General features: G+C 42.1%; 1 protein-coding gene across 2 annotated transcripts in view; it reads left to right on the top strand.

Moving 5' to 3' along the window:
- Window positions 1–1,897: 1,897 nt before the first annotated feature.
- Window positions 1,898–18,529, top strand: part of LOC139264549 (insulin-like growth factor-binding protein 4) — a 185,809-nt gene continuing 169,177 nt past the window's right edge. For both annotated transcript variants that reach the window (XM_070881183.1, XM_070881184.1), the window contains exon 1: window positions 1,898–2,300. In XM_070881183.1, coding sequence (XP_070737284.1) covers window positions 1,952–2,300 — 349 coding nt within the window. In that variant the 5' untranslated portion in view covers window positions 1,898–1,951. The remainder of the gene's footprint in view (window positions 2,301–18,529) is intronic.

Genomic DNA, 18,529 nt, shown 5'->3' with positions numbered 1-18,529 from the left:
CCTAGTACATCCGGAAGGTCATTTGTGTCTTCCTTCGTGAAGACAGAACCAAAGTATTTGTTCAATTGGTCTGCCATTTCTTTGTTCCCCACTATAAATTCACCTGAGTCCGACTGCAAGGGACCTACGTTTGTTTTCACTAATCTTTTTCTCTTCACGCTACTCGAAGAGGGAGGAGGATGAGAAGGGATCTCAGCAGGAGACCGGATCCAGCCAGGGTCTTCAGGGAGCATTTCTCCTATTTCAACCTCAGCGAGAAACAGTGCCCATGACATCTCAGCTTCACTAAGGAGGTGCTCACTGAAATCTGCCACCTGTTGCAGCAGCCTTCAATTTGCAGCATTCCGCTGTACCATCCACTTTTCAGCCACCATGACAAACCAAAGGGTAGTTACTGGGCAACAAAGGCCATCCAGTGACCACTTGGCTCATGTCTCCGGTACGGTGACCAGTTGAGGAGGAAGCGGAGGAGCAGGCGGAGCAGGAGGAGGAAGAGGAGCCAGAGGAGGAGGAGGAAGCAGAGAAGGAGGAGGTAGAGGAGGAGGAAGAAGAGGAGGAGGAGAAAGTGGAGGAGGAGGAAAGGAGGAGTCAACGCAGACAGATAGACACTGGCTGGGTCTTAGAGGCTTATGTTATGATGGCAGGCTGCATAAACTTGGCTCATCTTCTCTTGAGTATAGAAAGTTGAGGGGCAATCTGATTGAAGTGTTTAAAATGTGGCTTTGATAATGTAGATATGGAGAAACTATTTTGTCTGATGGCGGAAACAAGAAAAAAGGGACATAAACAAAATTAGAGCTAGGCATTTCAGAAGCAAACCATGAAGCATTTTTTCACACAAATGGTAGTAGAAATCTGGAATTCTCTCCACCAAAAGGCTCTGGATGCTCGGACAATTGGAAGTTTCAAGCCTGATAGATCAATAATTTTGTTAGGTAAGGGTATCAAGGGCTGTGAAGCAAAGTTGGGAAAATGGAGTTGAGATGTAGATCAATAATAAGTGGTGGAGCAGGCTACAGGGGCTGAATGGCCCACTCCTACTCCTAATATTCCTAGGTATAAGCGCTGAAATTCTTTACCCCATATTGACCACAAAATATTACTGCCAAACATCTGAGGAGTGCTGTGACATTTGTTTAAATTCAATAAAAATAAATAGCCATGAAAAATATAGCAGCGTCTAATGTGAACACAAACATGTTAATTCTCAGTGCTGTTCCATTTAGTCATAAAGGCTTTGCCTGGTTCTGTTCAATATCAAAATTGAAAACAACAAATGATGAGACCAGCCAGCAAGCGTCCTGGTTCTTAAAAACCTTGTGATTCCAAACAAAATGCTACCATAGCCAATGCCTTCTTCAAACATCAGCATGGTGTTTTAGCGCAGCTAACTATATCGTCTAGTGATTTTGTCTTCCAAAGTTTTTTTTCTTGGCAACTGATGTCCACTGCCAGAAATTGGATATCTAATTTAAATTTGAATTCTATTACATCTACTTCAATGCTTTTCAATTATTTTTACTTCAGTTTTCTTTTCCAAAATGAAGAAATTATAGAGATCAAAGGTGTGTTAGTGTTCCCTGTCACTGTTACTGTACTGTGAAGTACAAGGAGTACAGATTTATTGTTGGGAAAGTAATGAACTTATCACTATATATCCATCTGCTTCTTGGGATAAATAGAATATCAAGTCACGACTATGTTGTTTTGGCTGTAACCCAATCCTTCAAGTTCCTACTGGTACAACTATGTGTTTAAGACCTAGCGAAAGTATTTTTCCACTTCATGCTGTACGATTACACCCACATGTAAGGAATAGCTAATCAGAGTCCTGACCGGAATTTATCACTAACTAGTCTAACCATTGTATAAATAATCCAGATTGCCCTCGGAGAGGCTAGGTATTGTGAGTACGCTCCCGTTTTCCGTCTGCTTTACTTTCTGTGTTTCGATGTGTCTTTTAAAGTATTGGAGTGTTCTGCTTGTGCTGCTTTCACCATTGATGCTGGAGGCATCTGGGCCGATCCGCTGCTTGCCCTGCACCGATGACAGGTTGGCTCACTGCCCACCCGTGGATAATACGTGCACAGAGGATGTGGTGAGGGAGCCCGGTTGTGGCTGCTGCCGGATGTGCGCGCTGTCTCACCGACAACCATGTGGGGTGTACACAACGCGCTGTGGCACGGGGCTCCGCTGTTACCCCCAGCTCGAGGAATCCAGACCTTTGGAGACACTCATGCAGGGACGGGGCATATGCATGGAAGTAGCTGAGGTGGAAAGGATTCAAGCAACACAAGCAGGTAACCAAGGGAAATACATTTGTAATATGGCGGTGGGAAAGACCAACCTAATATGAAGTCATTTCTTAGTTATCTGTAATAGCATAGTACACTAGTATTGCTGTAGCTAGAATTATTAGAATAATTGGAGATAATCTACAGTTGCCGGTACAATTGGACTTTAATAGCACTTAAAGATGCACTGTTGTCTTGCTTGCCCAAAATTCCTACAAAACAAAAAGGGTTCACACAGAAAATGAATGTATCTTCATGTAAAGCCTTTTGTAAAAGTCACAATTTTGAAATGATCATATATCATAAAAACTGAAAGAGGTGTTACGAATATCCTCTAGTGTTTGAAGCTTTGATCTATTTGATGTTTGACCGCAGGAGTGTTTGGCTTACAGATCATGTTTCTGATGACAATGCACCTTCTAATTCATGCTTCATTTACTGCATTCCAGAGGAATGATCAGAAAGACACATTTAATAAATAGACCTATGACAGGGGACAGTGTACACAGATTGCATACTCAATGCTGCTGAAGGCAATACATAATCTACAGTCTGGTATTCTATGGCTAGTTAAAAAAATAAAATCAGAAGTAAGGGCAATTTTAATTTCATTAAAAATCATAAATGTGTTAAAAAGGAGCTGGAAAGTGTGATATGATCTACTTCACTGCTCGCAGCAACTACATAACTAGAACCTGTCACGTTTCTGAGTCATTTGATCTTTACCCCCTCAAGTAGTGAAGTATCATAATTGTCATCGTTTATATACACTTGTAAAGTTCACTCATACAGTTCTCCCTCTGTGTAGACCGTGGCAAGGAATGTTTAATGGAACAGTGCCACAAAGTCATAAGCTGCATGCTAAATAAAGGAGATAAAGAAAAGCAGACATTTATTTTAATATATTTTCAAATTATAATCTTTGGGGGAGCCAAATTAGAGCCAGATGTTTGTGTTGCTTTACAAAAAATTGTTTAGAGTCAGAAATGATTAGCATGATGTTTCTCTTCATATTAAATCCTGTTATAGTATTATCCATTCCTGATCCCACCCCACGTACACACACAGCTACAAACACAGCATTCACCAGCATTTTATGGTATTTCAGAATTTAAGATTAAAGGTGCTGATGCATACAGTGATTTAAGGATCTCCCCAATAATGAGGAGTTACAAGCCTCTTTTCACTCGTTTGAAAAATTATCAGAGCTCATTTGCAAGTTATGGATCTACCAGACTCATGGAACAACGTTGGAGAGGAGATATGATTAAGGATTTCCAAACAACCAGGAAAGTAGGCGCTGAATGCCAGAATTTAAAAAAAAATAAAAAAATGTTAAAACATGTTTAAAAATATCAGCTCACGTAGGGTTGCTAAGATTTCAAAATGAACAGCCTGCTAGTGCAGCAATGCAGAATTTGTTTCAAAAGGGATTAAAACAGATTTATTGGTGAACAAAGGTATAGAGGGCTATAATCTTCAATGTGAGGAGAGTCGATCTGAGGTGAGCAGGGAATGAAAGGACCAATACGGGCTGCTCAGCTTCCCCAATGGCTCTATTAATAAATGTGTGGTACTGAACAGTACAGGTCAGGAAAGTCCTGGTTTTAATCCCCAGTTTGTGCTGCACTAGCTGATCTCAGCTGTGAGGTAGCAGGGACATTAAATTGGCCTCACTGTCACTGGGCTAGAAAAAGGGAAGACCACACAGGATTCATGCTCCTGATTACCGTATAGTGACCTCTGCTGGAAACTTTGTGGAGATTTGGTAGGTATGGAATTAGGCTTGGCTCTATTGCCTGTCATGGCCATTCAGCCTCCCACTCTAGTATGGCACATGAAGAATGGCAAGATCTGTGATTGCAACCAGCACCATACCTCAGCACTGGAGACTTCAGGAGGGAAGGAGTGAAAACTGAGTGAAAACAGATCTGGGCTCTTATGTTAACTCCAGGCCAGGCCAGCTAGAAACTCACCTCCTGTTCCAGAAATGAGGCCCAGGATATTTTAACTACTGGATCTAATTTAAATCCCGCCGGCTGACTTAGCAACTGTTCTGGGTGGGAAGTCTAGAGGAACGGCAAAAAATCGTTCAGTCTGGCCACCACTCCTGCTTCTCCTGGCCCCACAAGGAAAGTAAAAAAAATCCTTACCTTTTTGGGTCATCCTCTTCATCACTCTGTTGGCCCTGCGAGAAACTCACTCGTTACTTCTCACTCAGTCAGCCAAGTTTAAATTGCAGGCAGGTCACAGTGGCATAATGCTGTATATGTTTAAAAAAGGACTCAGCCAGCTTTTGACAGGTGTCCTCGCCACCTCTGGACAAACATGTTCAAGTTGTGATCAGTCAGTTCCCAGTGGCTTCAGGGCATGCAAGTAACCAGGACAATTTAATCCACCTGTCCGGTTTCTGTTGGGCAGGAAGGGTTATAATCATCCCCATGGTCTGCAAACAGCACTAATCTTTTAACATGATGAACCAAACAACCGACTCCAATGCCAGATTTAAATGTGTATTTATAATTAAGCTTGAGTGAGAAAGACTGCATTTCACTGTTCCTTTTAACATATCTTGTAAGTGAGGCTTCCTTTGTTTCTTATAAGAACATAAAAACATAAGAAATAGGAACAGGAGTAGGCCATACGGCCCCTTGAGCCTGCTCCGCCATCAATAAGATCATGGCTGATCTGATCATGGACTCAGCTCCATTTCCCTGCCCACTCCCCATAACCCTTATCCCCTTATCATTTAAGAAACTGTCTATTTATTCAATGTCCCAGCTTCCACAGCTCTCTGAGTCAGCGAATTCGACAGATTTACAACCCTTTGAGAGAAGAAATTTCTCCTCATCTCTGTTTTAAATGGGCGGCCCCTTATTCTAAGATTATGCCCTCTAGTTCTAGTCTCCCCCATCAGTAGAAACATCCTCTCTGCATCCACCTTGTCAAGCCCCCTCATAATCTTATACATTTCGATAAGATCACCTCTCATTCTTCTGAATTCCAATGAGTAGAGGCCCAACCTACTCAACCTTTCCTCATAAGTCAATGCCCTCATCCCCGGAATCAACCTAGTGAACCTTCTCTGAACTGCCTCCAAAGCAAGTATATCCTTTCATGAATATGGAAACCAAAACTGCACGCAGTATTCCAGGTGTGGCCTCACCAATGCCCTGTATAGCTGTAGCAAGATTACCCTGCTTTAATACTTCATCCCCTTTGCAATAAAGGCCAAGATACCATTGGCCTTCCTGATCACTTGCTGTACCTGCATACTATCCTTTTGTGTTTCATGCACAAGTACCCCCAGGTCCCGCTGTACTGTGGCACTTTGCAATCTTTCTCCATTTAAAAAATAACTTGCTCTTTGTTTTTTCTGCCCAAGTGCATGACCTCACACTTTCCGACATTATACTCCATCTGCAAAATTTTTGCCCACTCACTTAGCCTGTCTGTATCCTTTTGCAGATTTTTTATGTCCTCCTCACATATTGCTTTTCCTGCCATCTTTGCATCGTCAACATGACTGGAGTGCGATTGTTAAGCAGTCAGTCCATAGAATGGACCCCAAATCTCACTCATGCAGTAAACAGTTCTTCAGTCAGTAATGTCACTCAGCTCCTTCTTGATTGGAACACATTGGTGCTGATTGTGGTTCGCTGGTGTTCACATCATGCTTTGGTAGGTCAGTGGTTTATTTGAGTATAGAGCCATACCCAATTTTATGCAGCAGCAGCGCATTATCGGTAGAATTTAATTAAATCTACTCCCATTGAGTTATTAGCCTGTTTTCTCCATTATGGCCCTGAAATTCCGTTCGACCTCTTCCCGCGGGGAAACAATCTAAACAAAGCAAAAAGATATGCACTTACCTGCTGCTACTGCGACTGTCCGAACTTCCGAGCCTGAGGCCCAGAGGTGACTGCGCGCGCAGCTCGTGCACTTGGGGACGTGCGCAGGCCGGGTTCTAGTGACAGCAGCTAATCAGCTACAGTATAGTTCCTAATTCATAGCAATAGGAGTTCCATAAGTACATAGAAAATAAGTGCAGGAGTAGGCCATTCGGCCCTTTGAGCCTGCACCGCCATTTAATAAGATCATGGCTGATCATTCCCTCAGTACCCCTTTCCTGCTTTCTCTCCACACCCCTTGATCCCCTTAGCCGTAAGGTCCATATCGAACTCCCTCTTGAATATATCAAGTAAGTACAGAACTCCTTTTGCTATGAATGAGAAACCCAAACCCCCCAAACACTTAAAAACCAATAAAAAATAGAAAATAAAGTACACAATTAACATGCATTTAAATTAAAGTTGTTATATAAAAAAAATAGTTTTCCGACTTTAAAAAAAATACATTTTATTAACACTTGAAATAAAGTTACCGTAGTGGGGAGGGTTTTTAAACATAAAAAGTTCTTTTATAACTATTTTTTATTTGTATGTGTATTTTTAACCACTTGCGCCTGTAAAAGTAGGCTCTACGCCTGCTTTTTCAGGCACAGGATTTTTAAGGACATTTGCAGGGCAAGATATTTGTAAATAGTGTCCTAGCACTCGAGATGCGGCCATCTGTCAAGACCAAAAACTTGACAGATCGGAACTGTCGGTTTCAAGCGCATGCGCATTGCGTGCTGGAAACCGGCTTTTCTGATGCCTACCCGGGTCCATAGGAACTTCTTACGGACCCAGGACATCAGAATTTCAGGGCCAATGTGTTTTTCATATCAAAAGTATGCACTTATCAGGCATTCTCTGTGAAATACTAGGAAGCATTTCTGTTGTGGAATTTTTTATTTCTTTTAGCTGTAACTGAAGGTTTTCCTAATTTAAATTGTCTTGTACTGTTATTGCTTTTAACTTCCTGCTTTTTATCGACTGGAATATAAGTCTTATAACCTAACATACTGAACGTACTTAAATTCATGTGTAATTGAAACTATAAACATAGCAATATGTGTAATATGGGCAGAAGTATTCATTTAATGAGAGTTGATGGTTAAAATGATTACATTAACAGGAAACAATACAATCAATGTTAAATATCTTATTTAATATTTATATTCAGGTTGCAGAAATATTTCGCATTGTTAACTTAAAAGAAATCAACTGCAATTATAGAACAGATTGTGCAAGAAGGTTTTTTGATGCCTAAGGCCACACAACTACATGGTTTTGCCCTATTCCCATAGTTAAGACATTTTAGTTGAATTTTACAAAGTGGCTTTCTCAATGTTTCCAGTCAGTAAAAACAAGTTTCCCATCCTTTTCTTGTTGTCATCAACTTTGAGTAAGCACGTGTCTTCAGTAGAGTCATTTTTGATTGGCTGTATGAAAACACCCCTGATTTGCAAGTGGTAAATTTTGCTTTGCTTCATTGGAAGGCTGGGCGTTTGAAGCATGCATTAATGTCGCTATCAAAATAAGTCACAAAGGCTTTATGACACTGGTTCTGTCTCTCTTCCAGTAAATTGTTTAAATTTTTATTTGTACCAAAACATTAACCACATAACTCAAATTTTCTCCTTCACCTTCCAACCTAATAATGAAGAAAAACTTGTATCACACCTTCCATGATCTGAGGATGTCCTAAAGTGCTGTACAGCCAATGAAGTAGTTCTGAAGTATAGTCACTAATGTAGGATAACACGGTAGCCAATTTGTGCACAGCAAGGTCCCACAAACAACAACGACCAGATAATCTTTTTTTTTTAGTGATGTTGGTTGAGGGATAAATATTGGCCAGGACAATAATGGGTCCAAATTAGCTACAATTACAGAAATACAGAAAAGTCATATGTCACTGATAACATGAAATTGAAGATCTGCTACAGGTATTAATTACATTGTGTGAAAGTAGGCATGAACATGTTTTAAAAATCTTATGGATTTAAAAGTAAAAAAACAAAATGGTTTAAGGTACATTCGCAGGTTTTGTTATATGTATATGGTATAGATTCATGATAGCACCAATTGCACCTTTTCATTCCTGACCACCTCTGGTCTTTGCTGAGCCTGTTGGTGAAATAGTCTGGATTTCGGAAACCTTTGGCTTTATTTGACACTATTGAAATCAGTGGAAAAGAAAATCGGTCGAGCTGTATAACTACTGCCCGAGACCAATTTCACTTCCTACAACTCTGGGCCAACACTGTCTGTGTAAGTATGTACAATGTAAACATGTATCACCAATATTTGCTGTACTGACTGTGGGAGCTTTTCTAATGAAATGCAGCACTTACGACACCCAAAGTTATTTGTTCAACATCAGTGCTTTGCTAAAAGTATGATTTTCATGGTTAGCACTGTCATTCTGCAAAAGTCACCAACAAACCAAAATGTGCCTACTTTTGCTAAAGGTGCAAACTGCTGATTATTGCATGGCACCATTTGAGTCGAGTGATGTGATTCAGTGGCATAGAAATTCCATCCTGTCTGAAGGGAGCCAGACCAGCTGAGTTCTACTTGCATTGGCCAGTACATTTGCATCTACATGCTGTGAGCTTCCATAAATTCTTCCAGCAATAAGAGATATGGCTATCTTATAAAGGAAGCTGTTGGAGGGTTGAAGTGTAGCTGTCATACATGTTTCTGAAATGAATGTATCCTGTCAGCAAAGACTTGAGAAAGGGTTAATTGATTATTCCTTTTCGTTCAAACTAAACATAGTTCTGAGTTAATCATCACCTCATCTTGTCTACCTCAGTTAGACATTTAACTGAACCTTTCCAGTTTTAAATTTCCCTCAGGGTACAAATGGCTCTTTAATCCCCCTCCCCCACCCCAGTCTTATAATCTCCACATTTCCAGTGACCAAGTCAGAAGATGTGAAATCTCCTCTGAGGTCTTTACATATATCACTAGATATCAGCCATTAGGAGGCACATAAACAAAATTGGCAGACCCCTCTGACCCTGATGTTTCTTCTCCGTGGCAACATAAGCAATTCGGCAGTGTGACAGGTGAAACTTGCATCCCTCCCTCCCTCATTTGTTATTGGCTCCAAACATCATTATTACAATGAGCTATTGGGGCAGTTGGATACATACATAGCTCCGGTATTGATTTAGTGAGTGGACAGTGTATGTTTGAAACTTTTACTTGCCCAATGGCACAGAATGACACTCTGCAGTGAGGCACATTTTGAGAACAAAGGGCTCTTTTGTGTGTTTCCCTCGTAAAGGTTTGAAGTACTTGCAGGTAGATTTAATGTACGTGTAAGTGCAATTTTGTGTGTTCAGCACCAGAAATGTGCTAAAGTTTTTAAATGGGTGCTGCTTTGAAAACCTCTAAAGCTTTTTTTTTTCAAAACTTTTCAAAATATATCTCTCTATTTGTTGGTTTTGAAGAAGCAAGAGGAGGATCTGAGGAGGCATGAAAGGGAAGCATAGTTATATCAGAGGCGGTCTTGCCACAACTCCCACACCCAATCATCAACAATTAGGGGGATAGAGGGTGACCTCTGTCGTCACGATCAAGAGTCCCAGTGGGTGTGTTGCCTACCCGGTACCAGGATAAGGGGTATTTCAACGCAGCTGGAAAGGAACTTGGAAGGGAAGGGAGAACCAGTTGTCCAGTCCATGTCAGAACCAATGGCATAGGAAAGAAATTGGAGGAGCTCCTGCTGAGGGAGTATCAGGAGGTAAACTTAAAAGCAGAACCTTGAAGGTGGTAATCTCCAGATTATGACTTGAGGTATGTGCTTATTGGCACAGAGATTAGTAAATCTGGAAAGTAAATGTAAGACTGAAAGTGTGTTGTGGGAAGGAGGTGTTCCAGTTAATGAGACACTGGTACAGGAAAGAGCCATACCATTGGCAACTGTACCCAGTTGGGACCAAGGTCATAGATAAAAGAATAAAAAAGACTATGGTAAGGACCTTAAACTAGTAAAGGGGGGAGGAGTTCGAGAGGATACTATAGTAGCTAAAGATAATAGAAAGAAGGGCTGAGAACAAAGATCAGTGTACAAAAACAAATGAAGATAACATACATACTCAGGGAACAGAAAAGTTATTGAAAGTAATACTAAAATACATGCCAAAATAAAGGAATCAAATAAGATCATATTAAATTGTCTGTATAGCAATGTATAGAGCATCAGCAACAAAACGGGAATTGGAGACAATAATTAAAAGTGAGGAAATATATGTACTAGGGATAACAGAAACATGGTACAGATAGGACAGGATTGGTAGTTAAATATTGCAGGCTATAATGTATTTAGAAAAGATAGAGAAGGAAAAAGAGGTGGTGTTAATCAGAAAGAGGATAACCGCAACAGCAAGAAGGATATAACTAACAAAGAGGAAGAAACAGAATCCATATGGATTGAGATAAAGAATAGAAAATGATCGGTCACTCCATTAGGGGTATACTATCTACCAACAAATAGGAAAAGAAAGTGAAGTGAGAAATATGTAATGAGATATATGAAATGAGTAAAAACAAATAAACTGGTAAAAACAAATAAAAATACCAAAGTAATAGACTGGAATAAAGCCAGCTACGAGGGAATGAGAATAAAGCTAAGGAAGATAAAATGGAGAAAATTATCAACAGACAAAGGACTAGAATGGAATTATTTGAAGAACAACATATCGCACTGAAAAAAAACACACTAGCTGAGAAGGAGATGTCATGGATAAATAAAGAGGTAAGAATAAACATGAATCTAAAGAAAAAGGCAGGCACATTTACATAAACAATAAAGGCAAGGATGACAAAAGGGAATATGAGCTTTGGAAAAACTTTAAAATGACAGCTAGGAACACAAAAAGGTAATATGGAAAGGAAATATCAAAGAATATAAAAAGGAATAGTGAATTATTCTACAGGCAGATAAGTAACAAAAGGAGAATTAAGATAGGGATAGAGTCAATGAGGGATGAGGAAGAAAAATGCACAGGAGATGATGCTGAGATGGCAGCAAAACTGAGTGGATACTTTGTCTCAGTTTTCACTGAAGAAGCTACCAAAGAGATCATGACAGCAGTAGAAGAAGTCGAGTGGAATATTACAACAATTAAGCTAGATCGAAAGGAGATGCCAGACAAGCTGGTAAAACTTAAGGAGAACACAACCCCGGGTCCACATGGATTGCACCAATGGATCACATGGATGAACTTCAGCAATTGTTCATCCCTGTCTGGAGTAAAAATAAAACGGGGAAGGTGGCTCAACCATGGCGAACAAGGGAAATTAAGGATAGTGTTAAAGCCAAGGAAGAGGCATATAAATTGGCTAGAAAAAGCAACAAAACTGAGGACTGGGAGAAATTTAGAATTCAACAGAGGAGGTCTAAGGGTTTAATTAAGAGGGGGAAAATAGAATATGAGAAGAAGCTTGCAGGGAACATAAAAACTGACTGCAAAAGCTTCTATACATATGTGAAGAGAAAAAGATTAGTGAAGACAAACGTAGGTCCCTTGCAGTCTGATTCAGGTGAATTTATAATGGGGAACAAAGAAATGGCAGACCAATTGAAAAAATACTTCAGTTCTGTCTTCACAAAGGAAGACACAAATAACCTTCAGAATATACTAGGAGACAGTGGGTCTAGTGAGGAGGAACTGAAGGATATCCTTATTAGGCGGGAAATTGTGTTAGGGAAATTGATGGGATTGAAGGCCAATAAATCCCCGAGGCCTGATAGTCTGCATCCCAGAGTACTTAAGGAAGTGGCCCTCGAAATAGTGGATGCATTGGTGATTATTTTCCAACAGTCTATCGACTCTGGATCAGTTCCTATGGACTGGAGGGTAGCTAATGTAACACCACTTTTTAAAAAAGGAGGGAGAGAGAAAACATGTAATTATAGACCAGTTAGCCTGACATCAGTAGTGGGGAAAATGTTGGAATCAATCATTAAGAATGAAATAGCAGCGCATTTGGAAAGCAGTGATAGGATCGCACCAAGTCAGTATGGATGTATGAAGGGGAAATCATGTTTGACGAATCTTCTGGAATGTTTTGAGGATGTAACTTGCAGAGTGGACAAGAGAGAAACAGTGGATGTGGTGTATTTGGACTTTCAAAAGCCGTTTGACAAGATCCCGCATTAGAGATTGGTGTGCAAAATCAAAGCACATGGTATTGGGGGTAATGTACAGACGTGGATAGAGAACTGGTTGGCAGACAGGAAGCAGAGAGTCGGGATATACGGGTCCTTTTCAGAATGGCAGGCAGTGACTAGTGGAGTGCCGCAGGGCTCAGTGCTGGGACCCCAGCTCTTTACAATATACATTAACGATTGAGATGAAGGAATTGAGTGTAATATCTCCAAGTTTACGGATGACACTAAACTGGGTGGTGGTGTGAGCTGTGAGGAGGACGCTAATAGGCTGCAGGGTGATTTGGACAGGTTAGGTGAGTGGGCAAATGCATGGCAGATGCAGTATAATGTGGATAAATGTGAGGTTATCCACTTTGGTGGCAAAAACACAAAGGCAGAATATTATCTGAATGGCGACAGATTAGGAAAAGGGGAGGTGCAACAAGACCTGGGTGTCATGGTTCATCAGTCGTTGAAAGTTGGCATGCAGGTACAGCAGGCGGTGAAGAAGGCAAATGGTATGTTGGCCTTCATAGCTAGGGGATTTGAGTACAGGAGCAGGGAGGTCTTACTGCAGTTGTACAGGTCTTGGTGAGGCCTCACCTGGAATATTGTGTTCAGTTTTGGACTCCTAATATGAGGAAGGACGTTCTTGCCATTGAGGGAGTGCAGCGAAGGTTCACCAGACTGATTCCCGGGATGGCAGGACTGACATATGAGAAGAGACTGGATCGACTGGGCCTGTATTCACTGGAGTTTAGAAGGATGAGAGGGGATCTCATAGAAACATATAAAATTCTGATGGGACTTGACAGGTTAGATGCAGGAAGAATGTTCCCGATGTTGGGGAAGTCCAGAACCAGGGGGCACAGTCTAAGGATAAGGGATTTAGGACTGAAATGAGGAGAAACTTCTTCATTCAGAGAGTTGTTAACCTGTGGAATTCCGTGCCGCAGAGAGTTGTTGATGCCAGTTCATTGGATGTATTCAAGAGGGAGTTAGATATGGCCCTTACGGCGAAAGGGATCAAGGGGTATGGAGAGAAAGCAGGAAAGGGATACTGAGGTGACTATTGGACCAACACACGAAGAAAAGCTTACTCTCACAAATATAACCTGCATTTCAAGTCAAGTTTCCATTGCACCAGATCCTGTCACAATGTACATATAGCAAATCAGAGCAATATTCGGATTTGTATTTTGAAATCAGAAACACTTGGATGTAGATGAATTCTTATATTTCCCTTCAATAAATAGTTCACTTAGGAACATGGGAATGCACAGGTCAAGAAAGGACAATTGCAGTCCATTTAGCCAATCTCCGAACATATCATAGAATTCTGCTCAGTGAAAATGTTATGATTTAGCACTCCCAGTGATGGAGCTTTGCATGCTGAATTTGGGTGTAGAAGTCAACATGACCAATCCACAGACTGCTTAATTTTCCATCCATTAAAATTAATATAAGGTCTCATGGGTCATTCAACACAGTTAATCATGTACTGGATGCACCTTAAGGTCATTTGACTAAGAAGTAGAACCAATTTATTCTAACCTTGTGTAAACCATCAACATGAACACATTTGGAACATTAACCCTACCATTACAAGGCTCCACTGGTTATAAAGAGCCTGGTGAATATAAGTAATAAACCCCCAGGGTGAGATTGAATTTATCCCAGAGTGCTGAAAGAGGACTGGGGAAGAGATTTGGGAAGCATTGACAATCATTGAGAATCATTGAGAGAGAATCATTGGATACTGGTTAGGAACCAAAAGATTGGAAACAAATTAATGTGGTACCTGCATTCTAAAGGTGACAAAACAAACATGGATAACTATAAACCCATTCAGGTTACTTCCATTCGCTGTAAAATAATGGAATTGATTATCAGAAGTAAACTAATTATCTGTACAACAATAACCTAGTTAACAGGAGTCAACATAATTTCAGAAGGGGGCAAATTTCCTCAACATCTTTGAGCAAGTGACAAACCAACTGAACTGTAGTAAGCCCTATGGCGTGGTGTACATAGACTTAAAAATGGCTTTTGACAAAGTTCCATGTGTACATCGAGCAATTAAACTCAAAGATGTGGGGATTCAGGATAAACCCTGGGAATGGAACATAACAACAGGAGTAGGCCATTCAGCCCCTTGTGCCTGTTCCTCCATTCAATTTGATCATGGCTGATCTATTCACTCCATCTACAGAGTAACAATGGATTGGAGAGAGGTTGAAAGGTAGGAATTAATGAGTACTCATTAGAGCATTTATGTCAGAGTGAGTATTGACAGGGATGCTTCAGTACTGGGACCAGTACTGTTTCTGATTTACATAAACAATCTGGGCCAGAATTTTCCCAGTCCTGAGCATACGGGTTTGGAGGTGCGTCAGTGGTAAAAATCGCGGAAACTATCAGTGTGTCGGGAAACTGCTGTCATCCTGCTGGCTTCCGCATTTAACTCGGGCATGTTTCCCAGCGTGCCACGGACCCACACGGGAGAAGTGGGCGACATCATTAAAGTACTTAAATGCTTGTTGAGAGACCCTTAAGAGGCTTTGTAACATCAGATTTTGGCTTTAACATCTTGAGCACGGGATTCACGCAACTTAGGAGCCTCAAATGTGAAGGGGAGATAGAAGGTCAGTGGCCATTGTATGAAACCATTAATTGGCAGCTGGGAAAACCACATAAATAGTTCTGCTTCCTTGCCGAATGTAAAGGCTCTTACTGACTCCATTTTGTGCAGAGATTTAGCTGTCAGAAGTTAGCAGGTAATTTCTGCAACCTCGGAAGCCATTCTCACCACATTGCTTGTCACTATCAGAACATTGAGGGATTGAGCCTCTGATCTCCACTTTACCAGACATCTATTAGATCAGCATGGTCTAATGATGTCTCACCTTGGACCTCAAATTCGGACCAAGATGAACCCCAGCACCAACAACACCAGCCACACCACCAGCAGCAGCAGCCACAATACCAGCAGCAGCCTTTTCCTCAATAACTTGACGCTCCACAGGAGAAAGGGGATCAGCACAGGGCTGCACAGCATAGAGGCAATACCTCCAACACAGGGTATACAGGCAGAGGATTATCTTTTTCAACATGACTGAACAGCAGTGATTTAGGAAGCTCAGGCTATTGCGCCAGGTCTTCGCAAACATTTGCTGGAACAAGACCTGCTGCCCAGAGGACCTGGTGGACATGCCTTATCAGTGGCTGTCAAAGTCACTACTGTCCTCAACTTATTTGCCTCAGGCTCCTTCCAGTGATCTGCAGCAGACATTTGCAGGATTTTGCGGTTGGCCGCAAAATATGCATCACACAGATGACCGATTCCCTGTTTCACAAGTCAGCCAATTATGTAAACTTTGCCACTGATGAAACCAGTGTTACTGAGCGGGCGCTTGACTTTGCGGCTCTGGCTGGCTTCCCACAGGTACAGGGCATCATCGACTGCATGCATGTGGCCAGCAAGGCACCTCCCTACCACCCAGGAGTGTTTGTGACCCCCAAGGGCTTCCACTCCCTCAATCTGCATCCATAAAAAGAGCATGTTTATGCTAGATTTCCTGGCAGCTGTCATGGCGCTTTTGTCCTGTGCCAGTCCAGCCTCCCTAAGCCCTTCGCCCCTCCAACACACTTACCAGCTGGCTGCTTGGAGACAATGGCTATCCACTGAAGATGTGGTTGTTGACACCATTGAGGAGGCCAATTACTGAAGCCGAGGATCATTATAATGACAGCCACATGTCCACCAGATGTGTCATAGATCAAGAAATACACATGCTGAAGATGCACTTCAGAAGGCTGAACAGATCAGGACAGCCCTTCAGTAAGCACCAGCCAGGTTCTCCAGAATTATCATTGTTTGCTGCACGCTGCACAACACAGCGCAGCAAGGAGGATTGGAGCTGCAGAAGGAGCAAGACGCAGAGTGCACAGCCTGCTCCTCAGATGAGGAGGAGGATGAGGAGGAACAGATAGAAGATGAGGAGGAGGAGGACAAACCTAAGGTGCAGATGGCACCAGCAGTAGTGCATATTGCTGCCCCGGATAGAAAGGACCTGTTTCACTTGGTAGAGGGGTCAACAACCAGGGGGCATAGATTTAAAGTAATTGGGGGGAGGTTTAGAAGTGATATGAGGGGAAATTTCTTCCCAGAGGGTGATGGGCATCTGAAACTCACTGCCTGAAAGGGTGGTAGAGGCAGAAACCCTCACCACATTTAAAAGATACTTGGATGTGCACTTAAAGTGCCGTAACCTACAGGGCTACGGCCCAAGAGCTGGAAAGTGGGTTTAAACTGGATAGCTCTTGGTTGGCCGGCGCGGACACGATAGGCCGAAATGGCCTCCTTCCATGCTGTAAATTTCTATGATTCTATGATTCTATGATATGGCTGCCACATGCTGTACTAAGTTCTCCCCACCCCCCCCCCCAAACCACCAATAGCAAGGATAAAAGAGCGCCCTAAAGCAGCACGAGAACAGACCAGTAGCGGGGATAAAGCAGCGAGCTGGGAGCTGGGAGCAGCACCAACGGACCTGTGAGGGAAGAGAAGTAAAAATAAATCAAAGAGTGACATCACAGGAAAGCAGGTGAGTGATTGCTTAGTGAGTATTTCTCCCTCTTTTTTTTTCTAAACTTGGGCATTGGTTTAAATTAAGAGCCGGGATTAAAAACAAAACATTCAAAACTTGAAAACTTAATTAATTAAATAAAATATATTGGAGATGGCAGGGCAGGCAATGTGTTGCAACTGCAGCATGTGGTAGCTGGTGGACACCAGTGTGTTTTGGCGGCTTGAGGAGCTTCAGCTCTGAGTTGATGAGCTGGAGTCCGAGCTTCAGACACTACGATACATCAGGGAGGGGGAGAGTTACCTTGACACTGCATTCCAGGAGGCAGTCGCACACCTTAGGTTAAATAATTCAAATTTGGTCAGGGACAGGAAGGTGTGACTACGAGTGAGGCAGGTCTGGGGACCCAGGATGTAGTGATGGAGGAGCCTCAGCCTTTGCTCTTGTCCAACTAGTACAAGGTTCTTACTCCCTGTGTGGATGAGAGCAGGGACTGCAGGGAGGATGAGCAAACTGACCACAGAACCATGGTACAGCGGGCCATTCAAGTCGGGGGAGTAAAAAGAAATGTAGTGGTAGGAGACAGTATATTGAGGGGGATAAATACTGTTCTCTGCAGCCGAGAGCGTAAGTCCCGAAGGCTGTGTTGCCTGCCCGGTGCCAGGGTTAAGAACATCTCCTCTGGGCTGGAGAGGAACTGGAGTGGGAGGGGAAAGATCCAGTTGTCGTGGTCCACATAGGCCGTGGTCAACGACATAGGTAGGACAAATAAAGAGGTTCTGCTGAGGGAGTATGCATAGCTAAGGGCTAAATTAAAAAGCAGAACCACAAAGGTAATAATCTGTGGATTACTACCTGAGCCATGAGTAAATTGGTAGGGTAAATAAGATCAGAGAGATGAATATGTGGCACAAAGATTGGTGTGGGAGAAATTGATTTTGATTCATGGGGCATTGGCACCAGTAATGGGATAAGAGGCAGCTTTTCTGTCAGGATGTGCTTCACTTAAACCAGGCTGGGACCAGTGTCCTGGCAAATCGAATAACTATAGCTGTAGACAGGGCTTTAAATTAAATAGTGGGGGGGGAGGCATCAGGTGAGCAGAAAGTTAAAAAGTCAAAGAGAAAGGAGAAGACAATAGAGCAGGGTACCAATAGGGGTAATGATAACCAAAGTGTGACAGAAAGGGCCAGAGCATTTAAACAAAAGAGTGCAGCAGAAAGTGGGGTCAGAGGGCAAGCAGCATTCCTAACAAGATAGATGAGTTGACGGCACAAATAGAAATAAATGGCTATGATCTGATAGCCATTACAGAGTTGTGGTTGCATGGTGATCAAGGCTGTGAACTGAATATTCTGGGGTATTTGCCATTTCGGAAGGATAGGCAGAAAGGAAAAGGAGCTGGGGTAACTCTGTTAATAAAGGATGAGATCAGTGCAGTAGTGAGAAATGATATTAGCTCAGAAGATCAAGGTATAGTATCAGTTTGGGTGGAGATAAGAAATAATAAGGGAAAGAAGTCACTGGTAGCAGTAATTCTAGGCTCCCTAACAGTAGCTGCACTGCAGTACAGAGTATAAATTTAAAAAAACG

The sequence above is a fragment of the Pristiophorus japonicus genome, chromosome 5 (assembly GCF_044704955.1).
Source record: "Pristiophorus japonicus isolate sPriJap1 chromosome 5, sPriJap1.hap1, whole genome shotgun sequence".
Lineage (NCBI taxonomy): Eukaryota > Metazoa > Chordata > Chondrichthyes > Pristiophoridae > Pristiophorus > Pristiophorus japonicus.
The sequence above is the reverse complement of the archived record's forward strand: the minus strand, read 5'-3'. Positions and strand labels throughout refer to the sequence as shown.